The 21923-nt window shown below is 55.2% G+C and overlaps 2 protein-coding genes across 2 annotated transcripts in view; one reads left to right on the top strand and one right to left on the bottom strand.

The window, feature by feature from the left end:
* The first annotated feature begins 767 nt into the window (after window positions 1-767).
* HAPLN3 (hyaluronan and proteoglycan link protein 3) lies at window positions 768-12147 on the top strand. The gene is made up of 5 exons (XM_006198466.4): window positions 768-878; window positions 5711-5881; window positions 7432-7800; window positions 10167-10469; window positions 11191-12147. Exons 2-5 carry the CDS (start codon window positions 5770-5772, stop codon window positions 11475-11477), a joined length of 1071 nt encoding a protein of 356 aa, XP_006198528.2. The 5' UTR covers window positions 768-878; window positions 5711-5769; the 3' UTR covers window positions 11478-12147.
* Window positions 12148-13793: 1646 nt separating this feature from the next.
* The window catches only part of ACAN (aggrecan), a 61552-nt gene continuing 53422 nt past the window's right edge, over window positions 13794-21923 (bottom strand). Inside the window, exons 13-18 of the mRNA XM_072950756.1 lie at window positions 20788-20901; window positions 17534-17692; window positions 17021-17103; window positions 16040-16184; window positions 15023-15205; window positions 13794-14605 (exon numbers count right to left, since the gene is read on the bottom strand). Of these exons, the coding sequence (XP_072806857.1) occupies window positions 14529-14605; window positions 15023-15205; window positions 16040-16184; window positions 17021-17103; window positions 17534-17692; window positions 20788-20901 (761 nt within the window). The 3' untranslated portion in view covers window positions 13794-14528. The remainder of the gene's footprint in view (window positions 14606-15022; window positions 15206-16039; window positions 16185-17020; window positions 17104-17533; window positions 17693-20787; window positions 20902-21923) is intronic.

The raw sequence follows: 21923 nt of genomic DNA, 5'->3' as shown, positions 1-21923 counted from the left end.
CTTGGCCCATCTCCCAGTTAAGGCTGAAGGACCACCTTGGGCTTTGCTGCTGAGGATAAGACGGGGCTGTCCAGGCCAGGCCTCCTGCTGGTCTGCCCAAACACAGGCATCCTGGGAGGCGGCTGCTGGATGGCTGTTAATAGATGTCAGGATTCTAAGGCAGGGTTCCACCCCTGCTGGAGGACCAGTCAGAAGCCTGACGGTCCCTTCAGGCTGCTGGGAGCACCAGCCTGCTTCCTGGGCCCTGCCTTCCCCCAGGGCTACTCATTCAAGCCCCACCTACTGGGGCAGCATCCGTGTGCCTGACTCTAAGAGGCCGGCTGATGGTTTCATGACCGCCAAACTCAGGCAGGAGGGACGTCAGTGCCCCCTTGCCTTCTATGGGGGGACAGGCAGGCATATAGAATGCTCACCCCGCCCTCTCCTGAAGGTGGGGGGCAGCCATAGCCCGCCTGCAGTGTGGTGAGAGGCTCCTCCTGCTTAGTCCCATTGCTTTAGGTGAACCTCATGAGTTCTAATGAGATCCCCCCTCTACAAACTCTCCTCTGCCACCCTCCCTCACCTCCTTCCCGCAGATGTGACAGCCTCAACACCTGGACACTCCCTTCGCAGCTTAGCCAGCAGCTCCGCGGGTTGGGGGTGGTCTCCGGCCGAGACTGGAGACAACCCAAGTCTGTAGCACCTCCTCCCTTGGGGTCCAGCCCATGGGAGGGAAAGGGACGTGTGCGCCTTTAAGGGGCTGGTCCGGCGGGAGCACGGAGGTGTGTCCGCAGCCGTTTTCTTTCTGGCCATTCAAGATCCCCAGAGCCGCCTGCTTCCTTGAGCCCGGTCAGCCCGCAGCCCAGAGCGGCGAGCCGTCGAGGAGCCGCCTGGGGACGGTACGTGGCTCGGGGTGGCCAGGCTCCTGGGGGCCTCTGTGGGCCGATTCCCCTTCCCGCTGTGGGTCTCCTGCAGGCCCCACGCCTCCGGGGACAGGGGCTGGGGAAGCGGGCTAGAGGAGTGAGCTGGGCACCGCGGGGCTGGGGCGGGGCTGGGTTGTGCTCGCCGACGGGGGGCGCCCCAGGCACAGACGGGCTGAGAGCAGCGCGGGGCGCGGGCTGACTTGCGCGGGATCCTTGTGCGCAGACCCTTGTCCACGAGGAAGAAATCCCGAGGGAAACCCGTGGTCCCCGAGACTACCGCCCGGGACTAGCCCGTTTCCCACGGGGAGCCACCGGGTCCCTTCCCGTCACATCCTGTCGCTCTTTCTGCACAGCGTGTCGCGTGCCCGACTCTGCCCGGCTCGGATGCTCCGGGGGCCACAGGAACCCTGCGAGGGGCTGGGGCTAACTCATGAGGCAACATGCGGGCGGACCTGCGCCCCTGGCCTCTGCCGGCCGGCTCTGGCCATCCCAGGGCAAACGCAATGGATGCCCGTCAGGTTCAGGCCTCAGGTCCACTGGGGTTCCTTCCTTAGGGACAGCGGACCAGAGGGCAAGGGAGGGAGGAGGGTAGAGCCCTGGGTGGGAAATGGGGTCCCTCAGGGAGGAATTTTGGGCTCGTGAGCAGCCAGGAAGGAAACAGTGCGGGGCACTTGGACCCAGCTCCTGTGACCCCGTCTGCACTGTGGTGTCCAGTGCTGACCTCTGGAGTGCCTTTGCCCTCTGCAGCAGGGGGAAGTGAATGAGAGGCGCACTGGCCCCTCTCCCGCGGCCCTGCTCGGGCCAGCAGGCTGGGCATGCTGGTAGGAAACACCTCCGGCTTCCACTTCCCGGCAGCCGCAGGTTTCAAAGGCTCTAATAAGCCTTGCCCATCCGGGGGCACCGAAGTCAAATTCCTCTCGGGCAGCCGGGCTGGTGGAGACCTGGAGGGCGATGCTGCCCTCTGCTGGTGTCTGGGAGACGTGTACTCCCCCGTCGGGCAGTCAGGATAGTCGGTGGAGCTCCAAATTCTTCCTACTCACTGTCCCATACTCAGGAACCAGGTGGATTTGGATAATACAGTATCCCTTCCTACCTGGATTCTCCAAACTCTCAACACCCAAGCTCTCACCATCCCAGCTTAAGGATGCAATAGATTTGGCATGGGAGGGATACCGGTATAACAGGTATAGTTGCTTAACAGAACTTAGAAGTTTTTTGATAAAAGTAGGAACCAGCTGAAGAAGTTGCAAAGACATTTCCTCTGTGTTAAAAAAATGATTAAAGAAGATAACTTCACTCTGTGTCAAATTTTTAATTTTGATAAATCTAGCGTTTATTGAAATCCAATGCCCCCAAGGACCTACATCTTGAATGAGGAAGTACTTCCCCTGCTGGTGAAGGCTGCAAAGGACTGACTGATGGGATACGGGTACCAGTGTCAGCGGAGAGTTAATGGTGATGGTGGTTTTTATTAGGATCACCCTTGCTTTTGTTAGTGCTCTGGTGAGAGTTGTATACGTTTTTGAGTAGTCTGCCTCATACTTGTTTTTCCTCTAACCTTGTTTTTTAATGCATGATTTTGCAAAAAATACACATTTTTTTCAGGCATACAAATATTTTGTGGCAGAAATGCCTGCAGTTGCTCAGTGTGGGGAAGCCATTTGTCACTGGGGAGCATCTGTACTGGATGAGCTGCTGCAAAGAGGCTGGAAACACTGCAGACAGAGGCTGGAGAGCCCGTCTACTCAAGGAGGAGGCTCTGGGTGCCCAGGGACAGGGTGGACCCCGGGACATCCAGCTCAGCACCAATAAGCCTCTACTTCCCTCCTGTTTCCAAACACGGAACCCCAAGGAAGGGAAGGAAAACTGACTCCTACGAGGGCCTGCTCTGTACTTTCTACATGTCACTTTCCTGAGTTTGCCATGGTGGTTCCAGGCTTTATTTAGAGCTGGAGCGGGTTCAAATCCTGGCTCTGCTTCTGCCAAGCTGGATGACCTCGGGCAGATAACTTAATCTTTCTGTGCCTTGATTTTCCCATCTTTAAAATGAGGATACCATTATGTCCCACCTCTAGGGTTTGTGGTGAGGATTAAATGAGACAGTGAGTGCTCATTAAACTCAGATGTTAGTATTCTGTTAATATTTTTATGCTGATCACAGCAACCCTGTTGGAGTGAGCTATTTGTTAGGCCGTGTGTGGCTACGCTACGTTCACAAAGACACTTAAGTGTGATGGCTTAAATACACTGGGACTTGATTTTTCTCTCATGACGCAGTGTAGGTGGGGGAGGTCCGGAGATGGTAGGGTGGCCCTGCCATTCATTCTGTAGTTTCCATCTCTGACTTTAAGGGGGCTACTCTGGTTGCCAGCAGGGTCAGGGAAAGAAAACCAGGGGAAATATCGCAGGTTGTTTTAGGTATAGGACCTGCATGTGGCATGTGTTCTCTCTGCTGCCAGCCAGCCCCGAGTCACATGGCCTCTGTCTGCTGCAAGGGAGGCTGGAAATATAGCCTTCAGCTGCCTGGTCATGCACCTGTCTAGAACTCGCTCACTCTGGGAGAAAAGTAGAACCTATTGGTGAAAGAAATGCCATGGTGAGTTTTATGATTGCCACTTTACAAATGAGGACTCCTGCCTGGAATCATGCAGCTAGTAAGTAGTGGAGATGAGATTTGAACCCAGAGCTTCCTGCCCCCAAATTCTGTGTTAGCTTGTTTGTACTTGGGCTGCCCAGATTCAAGTCACCAAGAGGCTTTATAGGTGTCACTTGGGGATTCCTCTTGGACAAAATGCGAGGCTCACAGTATCCTTCTGAAATGCATGGCACAGAGGGCAAGCCTGGGCCTTGGTAGCTCTGCAAAGACATCTAAAGGAACAGTGGATTCTACCTGTCAGCTTCCTCCACATCCACTCCTTCTCCAGCAAGAGCTCCTAACTGATTTGGAAACAAGAATGTTTCCTCCACAATCCCACCACCCTTACAGGCCGGTGCTTCGCTTTGCTTTGCTTTTCCCCTCCCTCCTTCTCTCCCTCTCCACTCCCTCCCTCTCTCCCCCTTTCTTTCTTTTTGCTGTTTCCCTCCCCCTCTTCTGGTTCCTACAACACAGGCATTTTTAGGGCCACATACTTACAGTCAGAGCAGAGTGGCAATTCTGTGTTCTGCTTTGTCTATTTTAAATTACACCCTAAGCATGTTCCACGTTGCTGCATGATAATCATAGTTATATGTCCAGATGCCTCCTGTCGACTCTGGTCTTGCTGCCCCCAAGTCCGCCTTCCACTCAGCCCCTGAGGGGTGTTTCTCAGATGTAGATCTGATCCTGTGGCCCCCCTGCTTAAAACCAGTACTGGCACTCCAGGGCCTGGGGGACAAAGGACACCCAGGGGCATCTAGACACTGGTCCTGCCAACCCCGCTCTCCTCCTCTCCCCTATATCAGCCAGGGCCTTGGTGGGAAGCAGAATTCACCCTAGATGTTTCCAATAAAGAGACTCTAGTGACAGAGTATCTATAGAGGAGGTTTAAAGACAACGAGCTAGGGAGTCAGTGAGAGACAAGCAGGCCTCGAGAGGAAAAGGGAGGAAAGAGTGTTACAGAGCCCATGAGAGCAGGTGTGGAGGAGAGGAGCCGCCTGGCGGAGCTGTGGTCATGAGGGGATGTGGGTACAGCAGACATGACTTCTCTCTCTCCCCTCCGGCCCAACTCCTGTGTGTGCTTCCCATTGGCAGAATCCAACTGGAAGCCAGAGGGCCTGAGGGCCTGGGAGAAGTGACACACAGGGATCTGTGCAGGGCGGGGAAGGGCAGAGATGGACAACTTGCGGCACACCCAGCTCCCCCACCTACACCTTTGCATTTGCTGCGCCCCCTGCTGGGAAAACCCTGCTGTCCTTTCCCACCTGGCTACCTCCTGTGTCTCTAGTACTCTGTACCTATCTTTGGACTCGCCACAGGACATCTCCTGCCTATGACTCTGCCCCCACCTGGACTGAGCGCCTCCAAGGTGTGACCTGGTCTTTTAATCATTGTGCGAGCTCAGTAAATGGTGATAAGCAGGGCAGGGATGAGGGGGAGGTGAGTGAGGCATAGCTTTGGGTACAGATTTAAGGGGGGAAGTGTGTGTGCCAAAAACTCAATAATCAAGATATGCTATTTTGATGCAATATAAAAACAAATCAAATCAACAAACTACAGTCCATGGGCCAGCTGCGTATTTTATTTGAGTGTCCATTAAAACTGGAAAAAAAAAAACCCAGAAGTAGTAGAGCATGGTATTAAAAAAATTTTTTTGAACTTGACCCAGGATAAGAAATAAATTTCACATCATGACCCACTTCCACCTCATTCCCACAGATGTTTCCAGACTGAAACAAAAGCTTTGCAGTGCAGAACTCATCTTCACTAACCATGAATGCACCCTGGTATATTCTAGTCTGGTTTAGTCTCTTTGATGTCATTAAAAAATGCTGCTCACATCCTTTCCAATTCTATTCTGCAGTTTGAAAACTGTTGATACTGTCATACTGTCCTGTTCAATTCTCTCCACGGTCTTTTTGCTGCATCCTAACTACTGCGTAGGAATTGTTGGCTTGCTTGTCGCCCATCTTGCCTACAGGGTGCAGTCCCCTGAGAGCAAGGACCTCATCTAGCTCGTCACCGCTGTCCTCTCAGCCTGGAGGACGGTGCCTGGTGCACAGAAGATGCTCTGCAATTTCCTGCGCGTGAATGAATGGGTGCTGGAACCCAGGGGTGCCTGGCCCCCTGCCACAGGGCTTCTCTCACTGGCTTGTTTTTCTCCTCTTCCCAGTTTTCCCTGGGTTCCAGACTGGCTCGGGACACCCTGGCGCTGCCGCCGAGCGTGACGCCATGTACCTGCCACTCCCGGTCCTGCTGTTCCTACTGTACTGCGTCTCAGGACTGCCCTTCTACAACGGCTTCTACTACTCCAACAGTCCCAACGGCCGGAACCGAGGTGAAGGTGGGTGGCCTCTTGGGTCGGCTCTTTGCTTGGCCAGGTGACCAAGACCTCTCCTGGCCCCTTCTGTGATATGCAGGTTCCAGACTGGGACGAGGGCCAGGGCATGAAGCCAGCAGCCCCTCTCCCATCTTGACCCATGCAGTGAGTGGTCCAGCCTCATTTCTAAGATGAGCAGAAAAGGTAGTTCAGTTACTCTGTTTGCTGGCCCCTCAGACACGGACCTGAATGCTCTGGAGGATGATCACTTTTGCTTTTTATTCTTTCTCCAAAGTCCTGCCAATTTTTAAAAATCCAGCTTAAACATGACCTCCCCTGATCTCCCCAGTGGAAAGGGGGCTGAGGGTTAGGAGAGATGTTTGAGTTTGAATCTCAGTTTTCCCACTTACTAGCTACGTGGCTTTGGGCAGGTGGACTTTTTAATTTGTGGTTGTTGTGCACCTACTATGCGCCAGGCACACTTCTGGGTGCCTTACATTTGTTACCTCATGTGATCCTCGCAGAAACCCTGACACACGCAAGGGCTCGTTAGGTGTAGCCCTTTTCAGCATGAGACCCTCTGCAGAGAGCCTCCCTGTCTGTCTCCTGCTTAACCCCGATGCTACTCCCTGCCCTCACCCTGTGTGCTTCCAAGATCTCAAGTCCAGACCCAAGGTCACGAGACCATGAGGCCCCATAGGGGGTCCCAAGCTGGAGATGAGCCAGCCTTAGCCCATACACCTGCTTCCTGGGCTGCATGCTAGGCTCTGTGTTTCTTTGTACCCTGAGCCCTGACTGTAGTCTTCTCTAGAAGTCCTGGCCGTGCTTCTTAGGCATTTGGGAAGAGTCATGGTGGACTGTTGGAGAGCGATGGGCAGACTGTGCCCTCCTGTGGCCAGTGTGTCAGGGAAGGAGACTCCGGGGGATCCGAGGCCTAGCTACCCGCCCGGCTGGAGGTGCTCTGGCTGCCTGCTGCACCAGTTTGCTTCTTGCGCATAACAAACCTACTGGCTTAGGACCGCAGTCGTGTATTTCGCTTGTGATTCCATGGCTCAGCATTTTGGGCTGGGCTCCATTTCTTCAGCCTTGGCTGTGCCTGCGGTTGGTGGGCAGGTCAGCCAGGGGCTGGTTGGTCTAGGATGGCCTCAGCTGGGATGGCTTGTCTCCACTTTCTGTGTGTTCTCATCCTCCAGCGTATGTGAGTCCAGGCTTGTTCTCATGGTGGTTGGTCAAGTTCCAAGAGAAAGAGTGGCCTCAGTGGGGCCTGCTGGAGCCTTGGCTCAGGACGGGCACAATGGAATGGTCACTTCTGCCGCATTCATTTGATCAAAGGAAGTGGCGAGGCCAGCACGGATTCAAGGAGGAAGGGGCATAGAGTCACCTCTTGATGGAAGGAGATGTAAAGTCGCATCGCAGAGTGCGTGGATACAGGGAGACGGGCAGCATCGTGGCCCTTCTTGCAATCTACAACTCCTGAGCCTGGCAGGAGCTGCAGATGAGGGAGGGGGGTGGCCCTTGCAGGGGTACAGCTGTGCTGCAGCAGGTCCCCAGCTGCACCACACCTCTCCCTGCAGGCCTCTTCAACGGAGTGAAGCTGGTGGTTGACACACCTGAGGAGACCTTGTTTTCCCACCGAGGGGCCAATGTGACCCTCCCCTGCCACTACCACTACGAGCCAGACCTGCTCTCTCCGCGGCCCGTGCGCATCAAATGGTGGAAGCTGTCGGAGAATGGGGCCCCGGAGCAGGATGTGCTGGTGGCCATCGGGCTGAGGCACCGCTCCTTCGGAGACTACCAAGGCCGAGTGCATCTGCGGCAGGAGAGGAAGCGTGAAGTGTCGCTGGAGATCCAGGACCTGCGGCTGGAGGACTATGGCCGCTATCGTTGTGAGGTCATTGATGGGCTGGAGGATGAGAGCGGCCTAGTGGAGCTGGAGCTGCGGGGTGAGACCTGGACTGGGGCTGGGTCCTGGGGGCTGTGGGGAGGGGGCCCTGAGAAAGCATCTAGGCCTCTGTGCTTTGGGCAGATAAACATTTAACCCTCAGAACAACCCGAGGAGGAAGCTGCTATTATTCTCACCCCCATTGTACAGATGAGAAAACTGAGGCACAGAGAGCTCTAGTCACTTACCTAAGGTCACACAGCGCATAAATGGCAAAGGAGGGGTTTGACCCCAGGCAGTTAGGCTCCAGAATTCACTATGCTTTACCCCCTTTTGCTCACATCCTTTTCAGAGAGAGCGAGATAGAAGCTGGCCACACAGCTGGAGTCAGAGCTGAGATTCAAGCAGGTTTGGCAGGCAACACACACCAATGTGGCAGCCCAGAGTGAGTGATAGGGAGTGGTGGGGGCTGGGGCACACTTCTGAGCTCTTGTCCCTTCTGAAGGGAGCTGCCCTACTCAGGTCCAGCTGATGATGCCACACCAGAAGCAGGCCCAGTACAGCCAGATTTTCTGACTTGACAACAGAGGCTTATGTGAAATCTCTGGATTTTTATGTAGAAGTCTCCTAATTAAAAAACCCCATTGCTGTCCAAACCAGCTAGACCCCACAAGCCAGATCTTGTGTGTGGCCCCAGTTGCGATCTCTAAGTGACTTCTACCTTCTCTGTCCCTAGGATGAAGCTGTGTGTCCTTATAGCTCCCTACATGTTAGGGAGTCAGCTGGTCTGACTCCACATCCACCCCTTTCCAGCTGTGGCACCCTCACCAGCCAGTGCCTCAGCCCCAGAGCTCCAGTTCCCTCGTGTGTAAAATGAGGGAAAAGGGTATTTCCTCCTTTACCTCCTTCTGAGGGGATGAGGATAGAGTGTGGGTCAAGGGCCTGTCGGTCAATGGCAGACCTTTGCCATCGGCACCCACCTTCCCTGTCCATATGGCTTAGGTGGTGGCCCAGAGCTGCCACATGCTTTGTCCCTGACGTTGGGGATGTTGGGGGATGGGTGAGGGCCTGTGAGAGTCATTTGTCTGGGAACCTCAGGGGCACCCTAGAGAAACAAGAAGCCCTCACTCCATTCCCAGGCCTAGAAAGGCAAGAGTTTGAGATAAAATCAGGCATGAAATAAGCCTTCAGCAAACACATGTGGAGGTTGTGCGCTGATCGTTGGGCCCCATGGGCCTCTCTGCCCCCTCAGCCTGGCTCTACCCAGGTGCCTGGCTTCCTGCCCTCAGTGAAGTTGGGAGTGTGGGGCCCAGGATGTCCTCAGGCCTCCCTGGCCACAAGAAAGAGTGTCCAAGGACTCCAGGCCCTGCTTCTGAACAACACTAGGCCCAGGCACTGGGGACACCCCTTCTCCTTAAGATTTCATCTGATTTGGCAGAGACTGAATCTTGGGTGTTTAAAAAACCTTTTTATTGTGGTAAAACTTCAAACATGAATGATGACTTTTGAGGGAGCCTGTGGCCCCTACCAGCCCCTGGCACCTGCCCAAGACCTCCCTGACCTTGAGCCTCCTTTATTAAGACCTGTTACCATCCCTCCTCTTCCCCTGAAAATCATCTGTCACACGTGGGAGGTTTCTTGCATTCTCCTAAGAGGCTTCCACATTAATGTTAGTGTTGATATAGATGATCAATCAGGTCTCAGCCACTGAGAGGGAGAGCCAGAGCCCAGGGTGCGCTGTCTCCTGTAGACAGCAGCACCTCCTTGCCGGTGTCTTTGTTCAGGCTGCTGTAACAAAATACCACAGCCCGAGTGACTTATAGACCACAGAGTTTCATTTCTCACAGTTTTGGAGGATGGATGTCTGAGATCAGAGTGCCAGCATGGTCAGGTGAGGGCCCTCTGCCAGCTCGAAGATTTCTTTTTATGTCCTCATAAAATGGAAAAGGCTGGATGTGTGTGGGTCTCTGGGGTCTCTTTTATAAGGGCACTAACCCCATTTATGAGAGCTGCACCCTCATGACCTAATCACCTCCCAAAGGTCCAACCTCCTAATACCATCACATTGGGCATTAGGATTTAAACATATGAGTTTGGGGGAACCCATTAGACTACAGCACTGGGGTTCCTGCAACAGTAGTGTGAATTAGGTATTCCCATTCTGTAGTTGAGGATGTTTGTTGGCTCATTAATTAATTACCTTAACAAGCTAATAGTTCTCTGAGTACTGCTGTGCACCAGGCTAGTCCTGGGAGGGAGGTGTAAAGCACCTTGACACTGGACAGGAGGTGACAGTTGTGCAGAGCTTCTCTGAAGGAGTGTGTGTGTATGTGTGTGTGTTGGGAAGAGCATCTCCCAGTGGAGGTGGGTCTCCAACCAGCAGGGCCCCTGCCCACCCATTCAAGCCCCTCTTTCCTCCCTCCCCAGGTGTGGTCTTTCCTTACCAGCACCCCCACGGGCGCTACCAGTTCAACTTCCATGAGGCCCAGCAGGCCTGCGAGGAACAGGATGCAGTGGTGGCCTCCTTTGAGCAGCTATTCCGGGCCTGGGAGGAGGGCCTGGACTGGTGCAACGCAGGCTGGCTGCAGGACGCCTCGGTGCAGTACCCCATCACACAGGCCCGACACCCCTGCGGTGGCCCGGGCCTGGCACCCGGCGTGCGCAGCTACGGCCCGCGCCACCGCCGCCTGCACCGCTATGATGTGTTCTGCTTTGCTGCTGCCCTCAAGGGTGAGTGGAATGGCCACACATAAGCCTACAGGTGGGAGGGCAGTACCTGGGGAGCTTTCAGACCTCTCTGCCCCCCTGCTGGCACCTTTACCTGGAGGTCTGGAGCACCTGTGGACGTTAAAGCCATGTCCAGCTGAGTTTTGAGGGTTTTGCTGCTGTTGTGTCACACCAATCATTGGTTTGGTCATTCATCAAACATTTCCTGAATGCCTACTATGTGCTGGGGCCAAGACTGAGCTCTGGACATCATAGGTAAATTAAATACAGCCTGTCCTCAGAAAATAGCTTATTTCATGGGAAGATGAATAAAACAAAAATTGTTCAGTGCTGTATCCCAAGCACTTAGAAAAGTGCCTGGCACATAGTAGGTGCTCAAGAAATGACTGAGTGGATGAGAGAGACTCTGACTGGTCCAGCAGAGGTGGAGTGCCCACACAGGGTGCAATTAGGGAAGGCTGGGGCAGAGCACAGTGGTGACTGGAGGGACCCTAGCTCCATGGCAGGTGAGATGGAACTCTCAGAGGGGATGAGAACTGAGCAGTTATCTCCCAAAACTATTCACTGCAGATGCCCACAGCCTGGGGGCTCCCTCGGCTTAGACAGCTGTCAGGTCTTTGGGGGCTTGTTGGTGAGGTCTGGATGGGCTAGCATTGCTCCAGGCCCTGTTGTTCTCTCTGGCTGTCCCCACCCCTGCCCAGCCCTCACACCCTACGTCCTACAGGGCAGGTGTACTACCTGGAGCACCCTGAGAAGCTGACGCTGGCAGAGGCAAAGGAAGCCTGCCAGGAAGACGGTGCCCAGATCGCCAAGGTGGGTCAGCTCTTTGCTGCCTGGAAGTTCCGTGGCCTGGACCGCTGCGATGCTGGCTGGCTGGCGGATGGCAGCGCCCGCTACCCTGTGGCTCACCCACGTCCCAACTGTGGGTCCCTGGAGCCTGGTATCCGCAACTTCGGCTTCCCAGACCCACAGAGCCGCAAGTATGGTGTCTACTGCCACCTCCCACGCTAGTCCCTGGGCCCCAGCCCTGGACCCACCCCTGCCCCTCCTTTGCAGGCTGTATTTATTGAGCAGTTCATTTTCCCTTGCAGGTTGGGGCAATTTTCATTTTGTTTTTATATTTTGCAACTTAAAAGTTTTTTGAAATACTATCTTTTGGTAAATCCAACAGATCCCCAATCCCCCCTCTACTCAGGTAAACACCCCAAGGCCCTCCCTCTCCAGGAGTCCCCCTGCCCCTCTCCTCTGGGCCACGTGAGCTTCATAGGCTCACAGAGGCTCTGTGCCTGTGAGCCTGTGAGTCCAGCCCCTCTTCCTGCCGGATAGCCGCTGGCGCCCAGAGCTGGCAGTGACACAAGGGGCCAGGGCACGGTGGCCCTAGGGGAGGGAGAGGGCACCCAGGGGGCCTCTGGAGCTGGGCTTTGGGCCTTGCAGTCTCCTGCCCCTTCATGCTTCTCACGAAGCAGCTGGCCCAAATCGGCATGGCTGAGGAGCTAGGGCTGGAAGCTGGCCCCTGGGCTTCTGTGTGAGATCCCAGGGAAGAGAGACATTTCCCTCGCCTTTTTTCCTTTTATCTTGGTTCCAAAGAATCTGTAGTTTGTTCTTATGTTTCCCTTTTCTGGAGAGGGAGGGTGTTCTCAGGTTGTGTGTACCTTTTTTGGACAATAAATGGTGCTGTGACCCCTTTCTCCATCACCAGCCCCCTCTGTGTCTCACTCTCTGTCCTCAGGGCCCAGCTCCCTGCCCAGTGGGCACGGGGGGCCAGCTCTGTCCCAGGTGTCAAAGGTTGGCTGGGTCTGTCCACTGGGGTGGGCAGGGAACTCCAGGGGCTGGCCCTTCAGGCTGAGTTGGTCTGGCCTTGCCTGCCCTGTGGCACCCGCTGCCTTGGGTGCTGGTCTAGCAGCTGGAGGCCCCTTCTGGCTTTCCCACCCTCCCATGCCCCGGCTGTGTGTCTGTGTGGGCCCGGCACAGGAGTGGGGGGGTGCCTCTCGGTGCCTCTTGAGAGATGAGAGGAGGCTGTGCCCCGCCGGTGCCTCACCCTCTGCCCCCAACCCCATGCCAATCTCAGGAAACCAGACCTTCTGCCCCTGCACAGGCGCATCCCTGTCACCCACAATCAGTTACTCAGCCAGTTTTTCATGTAACCCAGTGCTTCTTGGCTTGTGACCAGCAGCAGCAGTTTCACCTGGGAACATGTTAGAAAGGCAAATTCCTGCGCCCCATCCCAGAACATCCAAATCAGAAACTCTGGAGTGGGCCCAAGCAGACCCCCTTGCTTCTGATGCAAGCTCAGGTTTGAAATCCACTGACATAGTTGTGCTCCCAATGAATCAGTAAATTAATTGATAAATTGCATAATTCTTGAGCTCCTGCTATGTGGCCATTTCTGCACCCTCTACTTTTACCCACTCATTCTTTCCAGAGATAGGTCACCTGAGTCCATATATATATTCACCAACAAATACTCAGCCACATGCAACCACAAAAAGACAGCCAGCAAACTCACACTGGCACATGCAAACACCCAGACACCTTCACAAACACAAATCCGATGCCAGGTGAGTAAGTGTGATGACGGGGTGGCGCTGACCTGGCCTCCTAAGGAGGAGGCTGGTGGAAGGACACTGCTGGGCACACACACTCCAGCTCGACTCAAGGTCAGTTGGGGGAATCCATCAACAATCAAAATTGTTTCTGTTGATATCCTACAGCCTGCTTAAGGGCAGGATTCCCAGACCTTTTTGCTAGTGGCTAGCCATCCAGTTTACCCCAAAAATGTGTAAGCAAGATTCACAGTTCCCAGGCTTTCTGCATTTTTTTTCTTCCCTCTTATAAATCCTGATTTTGCCTCTGTTTTTGGACTCACTCTACCAATCGACTCCTCCTATGTGAGCAAACAGTGTAAATCAAAGGGCCAAACTATGGAGAGTGGCCAGATGCCTCACCGGAGATGTTCTTTGACAGCGTGCCAACTGGCAAAGCCACACAAGCACCGGTTGGCTGTCACACACACAGACAGACACACACAGAATCCATCATGCACACAGGCACCGTCATAACAATAAAGCACCACAAGTGTGACTCCCAAGCTTTCTGAACAAACAGGAGTCACATGAATTTGGGGCCATTTGATCACTGCCCCCATTCCTAACAGCCCCTTCAGCAGACCCTGGACCATGGTGGCCTTCTCTTTAAATTAGACAAAGAAGGGAAAAGAAAAGAAATAGATCTCTTCCAATGTCTTTATTATTATTATAATTATCATAATCTTTAGTTTTCAAAAATATAAATAGGTGCACGGAACCCTGGTGCCTGCACGGTCCCGGGGGTGGGGGAAGGAGGGATATGGGGTGGGGGGCACTCCCACTTGGAAGGCAGTGCCCCCCACCCAGTCCTGCCGAGACGGATACCTGCTAGGGAGGCAGACCTGGGTGAGAGGACTCTGGAAGGGGGACCCGCAGAGGGACTTCGGCCCCCACGCAGCAGAAGACCCCTCCATGGCTCTCTGCTGCCCGCTCACCCTTGGCCAGCCGGAACCCCCGCCCCCAGGCTTCTCCCAACACCGATGGTGCAGCCCTCCAACTCCTTCTCATCCGATACATTCAGCTGCAGTTCCGAGTTCTTCACACCCTCAGGCCTCTGCCCCTTCCTCCCTCCTCCCTAGCTCTCCCTGGAGGTGAAAGAACCAACAATTGCACTGCTCTTGGATAAAATCAGGAAACAAAAAATAGTCTTCTTTATTTAACTTAACCCCTCCCCTTCTCCCCCTATCCCTGCGCTGGTCCCTGGAAAGGCACGACGGGAGATCGAAGAAATGTCTCTAAACTCAGTCCACGGGTTACAATACGTTTGCTTTGCTTTGGCATTTGGGTGGAAAATTAGATGCAGTTTTGGCGATTTGGGGGGTGGGCGGGTGCATACACAATGTGGGATTTTTTTTTCCTTCTTTAATGGAATTCCTTATATGACAGAAAGCGACAAGGAGAGGACACCATCCGTGTGGGATGTCAGCCTGGCGAGGCTCCTGGGCTCAGCATCCTGGGCATGTCCTGGAAGCTCTTCTCAGTGGGCTGTGCTGGGGCGGCTCCTCCTCAGGGGCTGGGAGCTCCGCTTCTGTAGTCTGCGCTTGTAGGTGGCGGCTGGGGTGAAAGGGAGATAGAAAAATCTGGGTGAACCCTGAGAATAAAGTGGGCCAGCCTAGCCTCTCCCCATCTTGCCCCTTCTCTGCCAGCTCCCCTCCCGGCTGGAATCAGAGGCTCGTGACGGCAGCCTGAGGCTTTACCCACTTCCTGGTTTTGATTTTTCTTGGCACCACCTTGGGCTAAGGGGCTTCGGGATGGTGTCGAAAAGGCAAGTGGGCCACCCCGCTTTCACCTTCATCCCCTTGGTGAAAGTGAGCCCTCCCCCGGAGCAGGGGACAGCGATATGACTGAGCCCACAGATGGTGCCGACGGGGGTAGTTCAGGATCCCGGGAGAGGGCCAGCCACTGCTGTGCTCTGGGCACAGGGCGGAGGACGTGTTGGCGGGATCTGGCGCTGTGTGGGGCGCTGCTCACGGTCTGTGCAGGTGATCCGAGGCTCCTCCCACTGCCCGCTGGGCTGGCACCGGATGGTGGGCACATGGCGCTGGATGAAGCCCTCGTTGCACTGGTACCGCACCAGGGAATTGATCTCATACCGATCCTTCTTCTTCCCGAAGATCCTGGCGTGCTCCACCACGGGGGGCTCTCCGCAGGCCACTGAGGGGCAAACATCCTTCAGAAAGGGCTCTCAGAGGGCCTCCCATAATGACTCTTGCTGGTGATGAGCTGCTGTGGCCCACTCTGGCTGTGATGACACAGCTCAGAGCCCCAGGATGGGACACGGAGCCTGGACACCCAGCTGTGACCCCTGGCTGCCGGCCGAGGGGTGCTTTCCTGCTGTGCTAAGACTCTAGAAACCTGATTCTAACATCTGGGTTCCCCAGTGATTTAGAGCAGCATGAAGGAAACAAAAGCGAGAAAGATGGGGAAGGAGGGTGAGGGCCTGGCAGACTCTGTGACTTCTTTATGAAAACATTAGTGCAGGGGGAAAGTGGGAACTAAAGGAGGCCTGGGGGGCAGGGCGGGGGGCACAAGGCCAGGAGCAGGTGAGGAGTGTCCTACCCGCACCTCCATGTCCACAGACCTAGAACTGAGGATCAGGACCTGACAACTCCGACTCATGGACTTGGGAACCCCAGAGAGGGAGGCCCCCAAACCACGTGCCATCGTGGGTGACCTTCTGTGCTGATATCCAAGGCACTGTGTGTGTGGAGTGGGAGTCAGTTCTCAAGCCTGTGACCTTCACCCTCTCCCTGTAAATGGTCCCTCGGAGTGTCCCCCACCCCATATCCCTCCTTCCCCCACCCTCGGCTGGCCCTTTCCAGTGGCTCTGAGATGCTGGCACTGGGATCAGCCCCCCAGGTCAGCTCCAGTCGGCCTGTGGGCAGGTGAGGTGACATCAGTAGCCAGGAGACAAGGTGACTCGCCCCAGGTCACACAGCCTGGAGTCTTATTCTATCCACGCTGGACCCCTCCCAGGCTGCTGCCTACCTGTGCCCTTTTTACACGTGAAGGGCAGCTGGTAATTGCAGGGAACGTCATTCCACTCGCCCTTCTCATGCCAGATCATCACCACGCAGTCCTCCCCAGCGGCAAAGAAGTTGTCAGGCTGGTTGGGGCGCCAGTTCTCAAATTGCTGTGGGTGGGGGCGGGGAAGAGGTGAGGAGAGGGCAGGGGCAGTCCGGCCCCCGTCCAGCCCCTTCCTGGCAGTGGCACAAGACTGCCAGGAGTCCAGTCAGGGTTGTCCTAGGAGCCGTGGAACCCACAGACCCTCCAGGGAGCAGGTCACACAGCTTGGCTGGGTCCTTCTCAGGAACTCAGGGCCTCCGGGATTCACAGTCCCTGTTCATGAGCTGAGGCCTCTCTCTTCTTCCACATGGGCCGATGGGGCTGGTCACACAGGCTGCCTCGCGTGGGTAGGACTGGGTGGTAGAGACATGGCTCCCAAGTCCAGACTCTGCCTTCCCAGGCTTCTCCCTGTAGACTGTCTCTGGGACAAACGAGTCCCCTTTCCTCTAATCTATCTGCTCCCTTCCCCTGTGACCTTATTTATTCACATTCACCTCCTCCAGAAAGCCTTCCCTGAGGGGCTCTGCTGACCTCCAGCATTTACTACGTGTACTGTTCATCTGGCCCCTATGTTGCTGTCTGTCAGTCTCCTTGAGTAGACTCGAGGCCTCTGTGGGCAAGGAACCCTGTAGCGCTTCCATTCTGCCTCTTGGTGGCTTGCCTTCATTCATTCCTTGCCTTCCTCATCCCCCACCCTTCCCTTCATGCTACTACTCAGTTGTCCAGCCCTGGGCTGGTCTCTAAAGGGGAGATGAACGAGACACAATCCCTGATCTCAGGGCTCCCGGGCCAGCAGCTGCTCAGTCAACGTCTGCATGTGGTTTGAATGTGTCTCTCTCTGGCGGGTCTTTATTCACCTCCTCCGGGCTGCCAACTGTCCCGGGTGCCCCCAGCAGAACTCACCAAGGAGTGTCCATCTGACCAGCGGAAGTCCCCTTCGATGGTCTTGTCATTCAGGCCAATCCACTGGTAGTCCTGAGCATTGTCTGCAGAGAGAACGTGGTCGTTGGGCACCCTGAGGGTGTCTGAGAAACTTGAGCTCATAGAGGCAGAGGGGATGGAAGGGTGGCAGCAGCTGGCTGGGCTCCTAGGAGCGTGCCACCTGCTTCTAAGGTCCTGACAGGAGTCTTAGCACATGAATGTTTGGAGTGCACTTTGAACCTCCTCCCAGAGCTGACAGGGACTGGTGACGGCCACAGGGTTAGTGCGGGGCTGGCTCTGGTGGACAGTGGGCTGTCCTGGGTGCAGCCAGAGCCGCTGGCCCCTCAGGCTGTGGAAATGCCCTCCCCTCCTTCCCTCCGTCCCTGCCCTCAGCCCTGCAGCCTCACTGGCCCAAGTCTGCTGACTTCCCACGAGGGGGGCCCTTTGCCTGTGTGACCATTCTCTTCTCAGGCCCTGAGGCCCCAGCGCACTCACTGTTGACAAACTCTTGCTCCTCCGGGGTGACGATGCTGCTCAGGTGTGCCTGCTGCTTCCGGCACCGGCTCTCGGCATCCACCCAGGTCTCCCGGTCGGGGAAGTGGCGGTAACAGTGGCCCTGGAACTTGGTCCAGCCCTTCTCACACAGCTTCTGGTCTGCAACACAGGTCAGGAGCTTGAAGAGAGGGCCTGGAGGCCAACTGGGGATGGTGGTGGCTGCCAGTCTCCTGGCAGGGATTCCCGCATTCACCCTGCCTTCCACATCGCGCCCCCAAAGGAAGGGAGGGCCCAACTGGATGGAGGCTCAAGCTGGAAGCCAAGAGGCCTGGCCCTGCCCCCGCTCACCCCCAGGAGCCCCTGGGCATGTTCCCACCCTCTGGGAAATGCCAAGGACCCTTTCTTTTCCTGATACCTCCCCTTCCCCACACAAAAAAGCTTTTCTCCTGTTGATGCCGGCTCTGCAGGGCTGGTGGGGTTCAGCAGGCCAAGTGAAAAGAGGAGGGCAGATAGGAGGTGTTTAGGCTTAAGGAAAAACATGGTTCAGAGGCTCTGACGGGCTCCAGGGAGAGAGCGAGGTGTGGGGAAGTGTGTGAAGGCAGCAGCAGGCAGCGCTGGGGGCGTGAGATGGAAACTTGGGTGGGTGGGGACAGAGGAGCAGAAACTGGTCTGTTTAGGTTGAAATAAGACGCAGAGCTCCAAGTCTACTGATCAGAGCTGCCTCTAGAGCACATAACACCTGGCTCAAAGTTTATGACCCAGGGACTCTGGCTTTTCATTTATTTCTTGGTGGCAGATGAGAAGAGGGGAGGGGCTGCTTTCCACCCAAACCTATACTGGTAATGGGTTCTGAGTTCAGGAGAAGGGACTGGTTTGGAGCTCCTGGAGCCACCTAGAGGGACAGACAGAGGCAGGGGCATGATGGAGCTGGCTCCTCAGGCTTGGGGGAGCCCTCAGGAGTGTATCTTCCCAGCTCGGCCTTCAGTGACATCACATCAGTAGTTTTAACTGGCCCTGGCGGGAGTGCCACACCGCAGAAACTGGCAGGTGCTACAAATCAGGGCTCCTCCTTCCTCTTTGAGAGCCAGTTTAAACATCTGCCAGCACAACTCTGGAGAGAGGGATTTCCAAGACCCTCTCTTCTTCCCCTTGTGCCTCCCAGGTGAAGGGCGGTCCCCCAGGGCCCTGGGGCTGAGTGTAGGGCTACGAACCCCTCAGGCCGTGTGGCAGCCTCCCCGGTCTGGTTGTTCTAGGAAGGAAAGACCAGCACCTGAGGGGAAGGATGCGTATGCTGAAGGGGTGGATGCTTTGGCAGGGCTGGAAGGCAGACACTTGGGAAGACCAGAGAGAGAGAAGAGTCAGAGGCCAGCAGCCTTTGAGGAAAGAGGCAGAGGGGCAGGAGGGCTAAGGAGGATGCCGCTGGTCCCCCACTGCCAGTGCCTTCCCCAATGGTTCGGAAAGAAAGGTGGAGAGGCTTCAGAGGTAGCTGAGCGCCTGAGGAGACCAGATATATCATCCCAGGCTGACTTCTGGGGTCAGTTCTTGGGCCACCTCGGTGCCTGAGGGCTGAGCTGCAGCTGAAGGGTGCAGCTGGGTTGGGAGGAGCCAGGGCCATGCAGGATGGAGGCTCCGGGGAAACAGAATTCCAGGAAGACTGGAAGAAGGAGCAGAGCCAGAGGCAAGGCATGAAGCGCCTGTGGGGTGGTGAATGTTCAGGATTGGAACAGAAAGAGAGACACAGCCCTGCTCAGCTGGGCGCCCAGGCCCAGGGCCCAGCTGGGGGACTCCGGCACCCTCTCTCTGCTCCATCAGAATACAGAGCGCTGTGTGGGCTCCGGCAGAGCGCCTCCTCTCCCAGTCTGGCCCCCAAGAACTGTTGTCTGCGTGGACATTCCAGACCCTTCTCTCTGTGGCAACTATTATCACACCCAGGAGAGAAAATCCTTTTAACTTTCCACTCCCATCCCAGGCAAGACCCCATGCACCGATTTCTTGGGAGTCTTGGAGTGAAGGTGGAGGGTGGGAGGCTGCAGGGAAGGAGAAGGGTCTAGGCCTTTTCTTCCAGAAGCCTTGAGTTCCTCCTCTAGTCTGTATGTAACCTTGGCAATGCCTCCAAGGAACATGCAATCCAAAACTACCTCCCCACAGGATCAAAGGGAGACTTCTTAGGCGTTTCAGCTGCTGTCTGGAAGTTTCTGGGATCTCTAACTTGAGAGCTCACTGAAAATGGCTTTGAGCCCCTGAACACTTCCAGTTCGGCATGGACCATTGCTACCAGTGACTGCAAGCCCCATCTCCCTTTCTGCGCTGGGCTGGTCCTGAGATCCAAGAGAATGGGAGGCTAGGAAACATCATAGGTGAGAGAGCTGAGGGCTCAGTCTGGTCTTGGGAAATTTCTGGCCCACAGCTCCCCCTGGCAGGGCCTGGCCCGGGGGCAGAAGCAGAGGGGTTGGCAAGGCCCAAGAGGGGAAATGCAGCCCCTGTTCCTTGCAACGAGGCTCTGTTCCTTCTGGCCAGCCTTTTGCCTTGCACAAGGGGTCGGGGGGAGAAAGGAAGCGTGGACAGGAGTGGCATGGACATGGCAGCTGTCACAGTGGTGATGAGGACAAGTGACATGCAGCAGTCCCTGGGCATGCATGACTTGAGCATGTTGATGACATGGGAGCTCTCAGACACACAAACCATAGCTCTTGCCAGAGAGGAAGAGAAAGGCAGCTTGGCCTGTGTGGCACAGTGGCTCCCAAGGCCATGGAGGGGCCACAAAGGTCCCATGGGCAATACAGCAGGCAGACACATGCCCGTGACCATGCTGGGAAGATCCGTGGCTGTCATCCGGAGCAAGAACCAGTGACTCCCACCCACAGCTTTCTTCAAGACAAATGCATGGAATTGACTCTGTCTTCTCAGTCTGATGCATGCACCAGCTTTGATGGTGGCATCTGGAAGCCCTGGAGAAAGTTAGTGTTTTAAAGGCCCCCCAGAGCCCCACCTTCCAAAGTGCAGGCTGGTCTGGCCTGCGTGTCTCTTCTGCGGTCAGATCAGCCAGTGCCCCAGAGGAGGGTTTCCGCAGGGAACAGCAAGAGGAGGAGTGGGAGTGAGTGGGGCCGACTTCTCAGTTGTGGCCCCTGAAGTGGCTGTCTGGATGGATCTTGGGGCCCCAGCCAGGGCCTAGAACCTGTGGTTAGCAGGGAAGGGTGAGGGAGGAAGAGGGGGTGCAGCGTTAGTAACATTAGCTGAAGCCGAGACGGCCGTACCGATCTCACACAGGTCCCCTTGGTAGCTGGGAAGGCATAAGCATGTGAAAGAGTCGATGGCGTCCACGCAGGTGGCTCCATTCAGACAAGGGCTTGAGAGGCACTCGTCAATGTCTGCAAGAAACCAAGGGCCACCATTAGGACTCCTGTCGGCAACTCCAGCTTCGCAATTGCATTGCAGCTTCTTTATGGGTGGCCAACCCTGCTGCTCTCCAGAGCCCTGGGAGGGGTGGCTGGACTTCCTAAGAACTGTTGCTGCTGCTGCTGCTGCCGCCATCTTGGAGTGCTGAGCCAAAGATCCAACAAGGGTTTTCTTGGATGTGTGTGATTCTTGGTTAGCAAGCTTGGAGCATTGGAGCCAGGTTTCACAGTGGGTAAAGAGATCTGGTGCTTCTGAAGGCAAATGCCTATTGTGAGGGTGAGGTTGGAGTTTTTCCAAGATGCCTTCTCTTGTGAATATTTCAAGAGGCCTTGGGGTCTGAATTGGCTCTGAACATGGCAGTGAGCAAGGACACTGGAAGTCAAGTTCTTGAAGCTTGGTTAGAGCTCTTTCTTTTCCGAGCTTTCTCTATAGTTATGAACCAAGGAAAAAGGACAAGGTTGTGCAATACTGAACAGACAAACTAGAAGTGGTTCACAGAGTACAGGCCCATGAGAGAGTGGCAGCATGGGATATTCACATGAGACTCGTTAGATTTTAGGGGGTTGCAGACACCTTCTTTGTCTTCAGTAAATAAGATTCTAGCATATCTTCTAAAGATGAAGCCAACATCATTCTCTTATGAGGAGGGACAGAAACCCAGCCTAATATTTCCCATGTAATCTTCCAGCTTAAGACCTCAGAACATGGACATTTCCAATGAGTCACGATTTCTAGAAGGGCTGCATCGTGGGAGACCAGTGTCTGAAGCCTACAAGGCACTTTACGAGTGGCCATCCACCAGCATGAGCCGGGGATACAGGCAGGTCCCCAGCAGCCTCTGTTCCCCAGAGGACTCTTCTTTCCTTCTGATCCAAGACGTTCTTTGTGAGCCGACTTCTTTGTGGGACTTATGTTGGTAAGTCATTGGCCTTTGCCTCAAATTTTCATCCATTAGCCAAGGTGAGAACTGAATCTCCTAATCTGTTTTTTCTGC

Source organism: Vicugna pacos, chromosome 27 (assembly GCF_048564905.1).
Source record: "Vicugna pacos chromosome 27, VicPac4, whole genome shotgun sequence".
NCBI classification, from domain to species: domain Eukaryota; kingdom Metazoa; phylum Chordata; class Mammalia; order Artiodactyla; family Camelidae; genus Vicugna; species Vicugna pacos.
Note: the sequence above shows the minus strand (reverse complement) of the source record. Positions and strands in the feature narration are given on the sequence as shown.